This window comes from Helobdella robusta (genome assembly GCF_000326865.2).
Source record: "Helobdella robusta unplaced genomic scaffold HELROscaffold_122, whole genome shotgun sequence".
Classification (NCBI taxonomy): domain Eukaryota; kingdom Metazoa; phylum Annelida; class Clitellata; order Rhynchobdellida; family Glossiphoniidae; genus Helobdella; species Helobdella robusta.
Window position 1 is genome coordinate 189,308 of NW_008703672.1, and position 11,483 is coordinate 200,790.

An 11,483-nucleotide genomic window follows, 5' to 3' on the forward strand; every position below is an offset into this window, starting at 1 on the left:
CTATATATATATATATATATATATATATATATATATATATATATATATATATGTCAAATTATTATTATTATTATTATTAGATTATTATTATTATTATTATAACGCCTTTTAATGCAACTCAAAGGTGCTGTATGGCTGATCGGGTAGGTAAGGTTTTGGGATTGAAGGATTTTTTTAGTAAAGATGAAGGTTGTTAGAGAGTTTTTTTATCGTTGATTGGCAATTACGTTGATAATGTTTGGAAGGATGTCTTTTTATTGAAGATTGAGATTGTTAATATGTTAAATTACAACGTTATAATATTAACACCAACTTACACGAGCATGAAGCTTTATCGCAATTAAATGTATTTTAATTTGATTTGCATTTTATATGATATTTAAAATAAATTTAATGTATATATTACAAATAGCTAATTTACTGGATTTTATGATTTAACAATTTTTCAACTTACTCGTTTTTGAACCATGTACATTAAACTAATTTCAGTTAAAAGTTTTGACTAAAAGTGAACATTAATAACAAGCTTTGCCTTTGCTAATCCATGCGAGATTTCAGATATAGGTGAGCAAAATGTCGGCAGATGAAAGAAACAAATTAGTAAAACGACTTTGTCTTGATTTGTCACGTCTCATGAGATCAGAAATAACCGATGATGTCATTTAGTAAGTTCATTTTTTCAACTGGGTTTGAAATTGAATTTGATATTTATATTTATTTTTTATAATCATTATTATAATTAATCTATATAATCATATTAGATTGGTCTTGTAACACAACACATGCTCCTATTTTGTTTTTTTGTTTTAAAATTTAAATAAATTTTATTAAATTTCTAAAATGTAATTTATTTTTTCAAAATTTAAATAATACAATCTACTAACTAACATCTGAATCAGTAAAAAAAAAATCTCAATAAAAAGATATGATATTATATTGATTATATTACCTCACAATTATATTATTAGATTTTTACACATATAAATGACAACTTGAATTGACTAGAGGGCCATACATATTAATTAATTATTAATAGAACGTACTTGGCACTGGCAATTGAGAAGAATGTTATTCAATTTACTTTAAAATTTTCAGATTTAAAATTTTCTTTTAATTAAAATTTAATTTCATTAATTTGATTTGACCATCTTGAACAGCTATTTATTATCTATGGAGTCCTTGCAAGATTTAAAAGATTACATCAAAGAATTAATAGATTTTTCATCTCCAAAAGCCAATCCATTTCTCGACGATTTGGTTGATTGCTGGCAAACTTTTAACATCAAGAAACAAGATGATGGTGATGATGATGATGGTGGTGTTTGTGATGGGAAGGAGCAAAAAAATGCTACTGATGTGGTTGGCTTTGCTTGGCTTTTAATGGCAAAAACCATCTTTCAATAATAATATGATTTATTAATTAAATTATTTATAGGTCATTTTTTTGTATATTTATAATTATATTGTTATATTACGAGGTTATTTATTATATTATATATATATATATATATTATATATATATATATATATCAATTTTTCATCTGTTATTATCATAATTCTTTTTTTAATTGTATTTAATATTTATATTTTATTTAACCAATTATATCTAAATTTCCACACAAAATTATTGCACTATATTGAAAACAAATTAGAAATAAAAATTGTCACTAAAACCCAGTTCATCTTATCAAAAATATATATTCCTCATTTCGTGATTTCAATTTCTCCAAAAAAAACCAGCAAAACAACGAAAGTAAAGCTAGCCCACAAATTATTAAAAAGACCTCTGCTGGCAAAAGTAAAAAAACTACATTTCTGCCATTGTTTGGGGCTGATGGGAAGGAGAGGATTGCCAGAATTCCGGGCATGTACATTCGTATTTGTATTGTATTTGGCTGTAGTTTTGTATGTCATATTGAAACAGTTTGTATTGTTTTGTACTATAATGTAATTTCGTATATTGTACTGTATTGCATTGTATTGTATTTTTGTTGTAATGTATTGTAATGTATTGTATTTTGTTGTAATGTATTGTAATGTATTGTATTGTATTGTAATGTATTGTATTCTAATGCATTGTATTGTGATGCAATGTATTGTAATGCATTGTATTGTATTGTATTTTAATGCATTGTATTTTAATGCATTGTATTTTAATGCATTGTATTTTAATGCATTGTATTGTATTCTCCTGTAATGAATTAGCAGATTCGTTACACTGGTTTGTTGTAGGTTTGTGTTGTATTGTAATGAAAACTGCCTTCAATTCTTCATGAGAGTTATTCTGAGAGGGCATATATTAGTATGACGCTGTGTCAAATTTAATAAATTTGAACTTTCCATTACTTTGTGTTTCATCAAAAAATTTTTTAGGTGCACACACAAATACATAAATACACACACACACACACACACACACACACACACACACACACACACACATACATAAATACATACTAATTTATACATTTTTTTAATGACCCATACAAAACACAGGCAGACACAGGTGTGATTGCCAGGCTCAGAGGCATGCATTAGTGAACAACTGTTTGGAGTGTGGGAGGGTCGTCTGCGAACAGGAAGGATCCGGCCCATGTTTTTTCTGCGGCTCTCTGGTTAGGTGTGTGTGTATGTGTGTGCGTGCGTGTGGTGTATGCGTGTGTAATATTCAAATATTCAATGTAGTAAATGAATGATTGATTGATTGAACGAACAAATGAATGAATGTTTGATTGAAGATATAATTTATTGAATGAATAATTGATTGAGTGGATGATTGAATGAATGATTGAATGAATGAATGATTGATTGAATAATTGATTGATTGAATAATTGATTGACTGAATAATGAAAAAATTTAAAAACTACAGGTCTGCACTAAGGCGGAGCAAGAAATCCTCTCGAGAAATTCCAATAAAAGTGAAAAGTTGAAATCATTCCTCATGAAGCAAGAGATAAAAGAAGAGGATTATGGCCATGTTGACGACGATGACGCTGGCAGTGACGTCATTCAGAAACTGGCCGATGTCGATCTCATGGAAGCCATTCAATTTAAAAATAAATTACTTGAATTCGATAAGACAAGGTTCTTGTCTTCATGGTTTTTTGATTTTTTTTTGTCCCGGTTGGCATCATTTTCTGATGATGCCCGTGAGTAAAGCATTGATTCGGGGCTAAGTTTTTGTTAGGGCTGAGGGTAGTTTCCGTATCAAAAGGATGAAATTTAATTGTAAAATATGCAAAATTGTAAAATATGGAAAAAAACGAAAGAGAGTAGTCGTTTTAAAAAAAAATGCCATTGACCTCATTCAAATAAATTCTGTTAAGTATGTTACTTGACAACTTCAATCATTACAATCAATAACTGATTGAGCGATTGTCTCCGGTTGATTGATTGATTGATAGTTATATAGATTGATTGATTAATTCATTGAGAGATAGATAGATTGATTGTTTAATTGTTAGATAGATGGATTGATTGATTGATTAATTGATTGATTGTTAGATAGATCGATCGATTGTTAGATAGATTGATTGATTAATTGTTAGATAGATGGATTGATTGATTGTTAGATAGATCGATCGATTGTTAGATAGATTGATTGCTAGATAGCGTCCATAGTTATGAACGTAAAAATAAATTGAACACATAGCGAGGCATTGTTAAGTACGTATAATCAGAAACTCCCCTGACACCTGGCAGCGTAAAAAGGACAAGAGTGATCGACGACGACTGCGACTACTTCTCGACGGATTCAAACAAGTGGCTGAGAAAGGAGGAGAGGGAGCTGCTGAGGAAAAAGGAGGCAGAACTGAGAGAGCAAAGATTCGGATCTCGTCTAGGTCCCCGAAAGTACAACATTGATTTTGCTGGCAGAGAGATTAAGGAAATCGACACGAGAAACGTAAATATGTACAGTCCGGATGACGACGCCGATAATTTAGGCAGTGGGGGTGACCACCTAACTGGAGATGTTGATGGTTCTGCTGCTGATGGTGGAGGAGATTACAGCATTCATAATATGGATCTCATGAGACCGATTGTTAGTTCACCTATCTCTTTTTTAGTTTTTTTTTGCCTAATTTTCTATTTTTATTGGATGAATTCAATGAATTTGAAATTAAGTTCTATTTGAAATTGTTAGTGCATGTTACGTGTTGTTTTGTTCATTTGATCTATCTGTCTGATTAAACTTTCATTATACTGAAGAGTAAATTCAAGCGTACGAAATCACCAACATTGAACCTTAAAATCATCCAAATCACTGCTAACAACGACAGCAACAGAGAAATTCGCAACCACTAATTCAACTTTTAGAAAAAAAAAACAAATTCAATAAACGCTTCATAATTTTCCAAAACAACTCACACCAACGTCACAGTTCACTGCGGACGACCTAGAAACTTCTGACACATCTTCAACAACAGCTTCGAAAAATTTCCACCTCCACCAACAACCCCACCACAATCGAATGAGGGTGGTGCAAGATTCTGGGGTACAGATGATGGTGGACGAGGGTATGTGCCTCAGTATGCATCAACCATGGGCCTCACTTCTGGTTGCTGGCATCAAAAAGTTTGCTCTTGTTTGCACGTACAAAATATCACACATACAGACACACACGCACAAACACACACAGTGCATTAGTTATCATAAGTTATAAAGATGGCACGACTTTATTGTGACATTATTTAAGAAGAGCTTTTGAGAAACTTTTTTGGCAAAAAGCATTTTAATGAAATATAATAATAAAGTTTAATAATTATGTTTAATAATAAATTATAACAATGCAACTCTAGGCACGAAGGCCGCACGTGGTACACAGCGCACAGAGGAGTTCTGTGGATCGCTTCCACGTCCAAAAGACCAGATGAAACTGATATCGATGCCATGGAGAACTTTTATAAGAAATTTTACAATGGTTATTTTAAAAACTTTTTTGAATATTTAAAGTATGCTGGTGTGTGCATATGTGTCTGTATATATGTATGTATGGCTAGTTTTCCAACCTTAAAATCGATTAGAAATTCTCCCACCACCGAACTGACCCTTGAAGCATGTTAAAACCATGCCCTCGTTCTCCATCCTACCCGAAATATATATTTGCACTAAATCGAAAGCAATCGGTTCAGTGGCTCTTGAGTCTGTAAAGAGCAAACAATCAAGCTAAAATGTTTAGCATCGAATTTATAATTTGTTCATTTTGAATAATGACGGTTAAATGATGAATATTATATATATTTTCATGTTTTTATACACATTTTCGCATTTCGTTCTTGGAAGATTTGCCGATTTAGGACATATATTGACATATAATATACTCGTGAATCAAATGCATACACAATCATACACAAACGGGTAAGACTTCCAGCTTCTTTTATAACGAATTTTTAAAAATTCATCATTGAATTAAAATAAACATCTAAAATAATGCTCTATTAAAAATTATTCAGATGAAAATATCAAATTTCCCAAAACATATCCGTCAAGCTGCTTATTGGGCAGAGTGATTGTTGAAGACTGCATATCAGAAGATGACTACAAAGATCAAGTAATCTCATTGGTTTATTCGAATAAACAGCACAAAAACTCTTTGATCCCATTGGCTGAAAGAGTTGGTTAATTATAGTAACGTTAAATTTGATTGGCTGCAGTTCCCATCCGGTGAGTCAGAGAGTCCTTTCGTGTTGATATGTGGAGATCCAATGGAATTGAAGGTTAAATTTCCTATAAAAGGGAAACATAAAATATGTGAGTGATTTGTAACGCGTTTATTACCACAATAGGTTTTTATTAAAAACTTTAAACAAAAAATTAATAGGATTTGGCAGATTTACTCTACATAAATTCTTTTTTTTTCAGATAAGTTGGAGCCATCTCTGCATAAAGGCGCCAAAAAAGCCTTATTCCACACGTTATCATGACCAGGAAACGTTATTTTCTTTCAAGTAATCAATAATAATTTGTTAAATGAAAATTTTTCTGATAATGAATTGAAGAAAATAAAATTTTTTGAATGTTATCTCTGAGTAAATCCCAAATACAAAAACTTTACGAATCAATGAAAAATTAATTACTGCGTGACCTGTTGATTAGTTTCGGAATGTACTGCATTTACTATCTACAAGCTTAAGCAAAATCGTTTTTTGCAATTCTTCCTTGGATTGCTGCTGAATGAAATCGTGGCAAGTATCTAAAGCAGAAATTGGGCTGTCTCTATTTCCATCTGACACGAAATAACGTCTCAAAACGGCCATGCACCTCCTGGCATCTTGTGTCGTCACGCGAACATCGTCCCTATCAAAATCGTCCTTATCAGTGTTTTCAATCTTTGACAATATTTCAACACGTTTTGTAGATATTTTTTTGATGATTGAAGTTTCAAAATCTTCATTCCCTGCATCAAAACATGGCAGTTTGTTATCACTAAATAGGTATGCTTCAACGTTTTCAACAGCATTCAACTCATCAATTGCACGGATGTTGGGCAGGACAGGCAGCTCAGTGACATCAACCAGTTTCAAGCCACAGTGAATTGTCTTGTTTTTCAACCTCCTCCAGCTGTCAGATAGAAACATAATTGCATAGAGTAAGCTGACTTTTGCGCTCACTTGTAGAGAGCTTGAAGATGTCGTCAACTGATTTTCATCAATGAGTTCGAGGATGTGATTCAGCAGTGTTTGCCTGTACAACAATTTCAAATTTTGAATGATTCCCATATTCATCGGGCTAAACAATCCTGACATCTTGTGAGGCAGGAATTCCAACTGAATGCTCTTCAACTCATTCATATTTGGATGAGAAGCACATTTGTTAACTAGAAGAAGAATTTTTCGTGAAGCATCAAGTTGTTGAAGTTGCAAATCCCAATCCATCAACCATTGTTTGAAAATGTCTGCTGTCATCCAAGCATTATTATTTGCATGATATGTTACTGGCAGACTTTCTAGTCGAAGTCCTTTGAAACATCTAGGTCTGATTTCCTTACCAACAACCAATAATTTTCTTTTATCTGTGCCAGACATATTTGTACAGCACAAAACAGTTAGATGGTCTAAAGCTCTTTTAGATTTTGAAAGTGAGCTGTGTTCGTAGCAGAGAGAAGCATCTGGAGTGGCCCGAAAATACAATGCAGTTTCTTCTGCACTGTATATGTTTTCCACTGAAAACTTACCTAATAACTCGGACAGTCTCTACTCCTCAGCATCCATCACACCAGCATCTTCGTCCTCAACATCAATAACATTCAGTAATACTGTATCAGCTGAATCTTCCTTTTTACTAGGAGCATTACTTAATTTAACTCCATATCTGCATTTCCATCTACTAAACCAGCCATTGGTTGCCTTGAATTTATTGTGCCCCAGCTTTCTAGCAAATTCTTCAGCTTTTGATTTCAGGATTGGACCACTTAGACGGACATCTTTCTTGGTGACGATGCCAACCCACTCGTTGAGAGCCTCTTCCACGTCCGGATCTTTGCCTACGCGCCTGCGTTTCTTGAAAGAACTCAAGTGGAGTTGGTTATTTTTTCTTAACGACTGCTCCCACTCCTCACGCAATTTCGATTCCTGTTGTAGCAAGCGATCAATGGTCGTTCTTGAAATTCCAGTAATCTTCGCCAGCTGGCGTCTTGAAAGATCTTTAGGCTGCTGTTTGATTATTTCAAAAAAGTCGATTTTCTCTTTTAGTGTAAAATCTCGTCGCTTCATTTTGCTTTTGTATTCATTCATATTTGGATTTGTTTATCAGATCTTCAATCAATAGAGTATTCACAATTAGATAAAGTTTTTCACTTTTGCTCGTAAAAAAGTAAATGATTTAAAAATTAAATTACTACTCGTTTAAAAGTAAATCATTAAAATGTTTAAAAGTTAATCTAATATATCTTAACCACTGAATTTTTTTCTTGTGAAGCCTAAGAGCGGGCATCTCCAACGATGAGAAGTTTGTTGATGAAAACGTTACACCGAAGTGTCACACGACGAAAATTACTAATTTTTAATTCTTGTTATGAAGTGTTTCACCCATAATACAGCCACAGTTGATATTCCTAGAGACCTTTGAGACACCTTTGTCGATACTGAATTACACTTATAAATTCTTTTCGCCATTTGTCAGGTTTTATTTGAAGATTCATAGTTCGTCTCTGTCGGCAAACAATATGTAATAACACAACGAAGACAACTGTGAAGTTTTAAGATGTGACGCCATGGATGTATACACATTATATTATTTATATTAGATTATATACATCCATGCGTGACGAAATCAATCTTCGTTTTGCGTCTAGAGACCCGGTTCCCCGAGGTAGGACGTTGTTTTTTTAGCCATCAACTTTTTGCGCCAAATTAGAAGATTAGTTGTATCCATTTCATTTAAATTTAGAGCTTTCATGTCTTGCTCGATTGTTTGCGATCAGGACTTCTTTGGACGGCATTTGGGACGTGTGCCAGGTACTTCAACATCTGCAAGAAAAGTTATGGCACTGTTTCTACATCGTTTGAAATGACCAAACCGCCGCAGACGGTGTTGCCGGCATTCGTCCTTTATATCATCTAAACCAGCACGACGCAGGATTTCGGTAGATTTGATGTGGTCCTTCAGACTAATTCGTTGCATCCATCGGAGCATTTTCATGTCGGTTTGTTGAAGTTGTTGTTCCAAGGACCAATTGGAAGAGGAGTTAATGATTTCACCGGTAAAGCAGCAAGTAGTTCATCTGTACGAGCAGCTGAGATTGGTGGAGATGAAGCGAAAGCAGATGACAACATGGAGATTGCATCCATGGAGAGGCAGTGAGTGGGAGAGGGAGTGAGAGAAAAAAAAAGAGTGAATGAGTGAGTGAACAAGAAAAAGTGAGTGAAAAAGAGAGTGAGACAGTGAAAAAGAGAGAGTGAGACAAAGAAAATGAAAAAGAGTATATAACTATATAACTAAATATAATCAATAACAATAAAAAACTATATATAAATCTTTATAAACTTATATATCACTATATAACTATATATAAACAATAACTCTACATAACTAAATAAAAATCTATATAACCGTATATATCACTATACAACTATATATAATCAATAACACTATAAAACTATATATAAATCTATATAACCGTATATAACACTATATGACTATATATATTCAATAACTCTACATAACTATATATAAATCTAAATAACCGTATATAACACTGTACAACTATATATAATCAAAAACTCTACATAACTATATATAAATCTATATAACCGTATATAACACTTTATAACTATATATAATTAATAACTCTACGGAACTATATATAAATCTATATAACCGTATATATCACTATATAACTATATATAATCAATAGCTCAACATAATTTAATATAAGTCTATATAACCGTATATATCACTATATAACTATATATAATCAAAAACACTATTTAACTTCATTTAAATCAATATAACCGTATATAACACTATATGACTATATATATTCAATAACTCAACAAGACTATATTTAAATCAAAAAATTCGTATATAACACTATATGACTATATATAATCAAGAACTCTACATAACTAGATATAAATCTAAATAACCGTATATATCACTATATATATTCAATAACTCTACATAACGATATATAAATCTATATAACCGTATATATCACTGTATAACTTTATATAATCAATAACTCTACATAACTATATATAAATCTTTATAACCGTATATAACACTATATAATTTAATATTATCAATAACTCTACATAATTATCTTTAAATCTATATAACCGTATATAACACTGTATAACTTTATATATTCAATAATTCTACATTCTGAAAATCCGTATATATCACTATATAACTATATATAATAAATAATTCTACATAACTATATATAAATCTATTTAACATTCTTACTACCACTAAACTAAACTGGTTTATCTAATCGTCTCAGTGGATGTAAACTATTTAGCGCTGAGCGCATAAGTTTGGGGATCGTCAAAAACTATATATGACTAAGCGCATAAATTTGGTGATTGTCACAAACTATATATAAATCTATATAACCGTATATAACACTATATAACTAAATAAAATCAATAACTCTACATAACTATATATAAATCTATATAACAGTATATATCACTATATAACTATATATAATCAATAACTCTACTTAACTATATGTAAATCTAAATAACCGTATATAACACTGTATAACTAAATATAATTATTAACTCTATAGAAACTATATATAAATCTATATAACCGTATATATCACTGTCTAACTTTCAGTAATGACGTAAGTATTCAAAAAATGTACTTAAGTATAAGTACTAAGTACTCAGTGATAAAAATACTTGAGTATAAGTACTAAGTGCCAAAACAAATTGTATACTTGATACTTATAAGTACTAAGTATAAGTACTAAGTACATAAGTACCTAAGTACATACCATGGTTAATTTGAAAAATTTATAAATTTATTAAACTCAGAAATCAACTCATTATTTACAGTAATTTATTTACATCAATAAAAAAGTTTGTTCTTTTTGAGTAAAAGTAAAGTTTAAAATGATTCATCACTTAAACGATTTCTTTTAGGAGTGAGAATCATTCCAGCCTGGCTAAATATACGTTCCACAGGTGCTGATGATGGCACAGTGGTATTGTACTTCAAAAACACTTGTGCGACAGCAGGATACCTAAGGAACAATAATATAGTTGTTAACCGAAATAGCGCATTAATTTTAGGATCGTAACAAACTATATATAAATCTTCATAATCGTATATATCACTATATAACTTAATATAAACAATAACTCAACATAACTATATATAAATTTATATAACCGTATATCTAACTAAATAACTATATATAATCAATAACACTAAATAACTATATGTATATCTATACAAACGTATATAACACTTTATGACTATATATAAATCTATATAACCGTTTATAACACTATATGACTACTTATATTCATTAAATCTACATAACTATATTTAAATCTATATAACCGTTTATAACACTATATGAATATCTATATTCAATAACTCTACATAACTATATATAAATCTATATATCCGTATATATCACTATATAACTATATATAATCAATAACTCTACATAACTATAATTAAATCTATATAACCGTATATAACACTATAGGACTATATATATTCAATAACTCTACATAACTATATATAAATCTATATAACCGTATATATCACTATATAACTATATATAATCAATAACTCTACATAGCATATATATATATATCTATAACCTTCTAACTACCACTAAACTAAACTGGTTTATCTAATCGCCTCAGTGGCTCTAAACTATTAAGCGCTAAGCGCATTAATTTTAGGATCGTTACAAACTATATATAAATCTTCATAATCGTATCACTATATAACTTAATATAAACAATAACTCAACATAACTATTTATAAATTTATATAATCTCACTATATAATA

The 11,483-nt window shown here is 30.9% G+C and overlaps 2 protein-coding genes across 2 annotated transcripts; one reads left to right on the forward strand and one right to left on the reverse strand.

The window, feature by feature from the left end:
• Positions 1 to 573: 573 nt before the first annotated feature.
• On the forward strand, positions 574 to 5,925 carry HELRODRAFT_183880 (hypothetical protein; the record flags this gene model as incomplete). The annotated part of the gene is made up of 11 exons (XM_009013892.1): positions 574 to 665; positions 1,158 to 1,300; positions 1,653 to 1,868; positions 2,497 to 2,615; positions 2,871 to 3,085; positions 3,704 to 4,043; positions 4,383 to 4,576; positions 4,801 to 4,961; positions 5,455 to 5,552; positions 5,656 to 5,752; positions 5,864 to 5,925. 11 exons carry the CDS (start codon positions 574 to 576, stop codon positions 5,923 to 5,925), a joined length of 1,737 nt encoding a protein of 578 aa, XP_009012140.1.
• A 732-nt stretch (positions 5,926 to 6,657) lies between these two features.
• HELRODRAFT_92082 (hypothetical protein) lies at positions 6,658 to 7,026 on the reverse strand (the record flags this gene model as incomplete). Its single annotated transcript, XM_009013893.1, has 1 exon — positions 6,658 to 7,026. A coding segment is annotated over one exon (369 nt), but the record flags the coding sequence as incomplete, so codon positions are not given.
• Between the last annotated feature and the right edge of the window lie 4,457 nt (positions 7,027 to 11,483).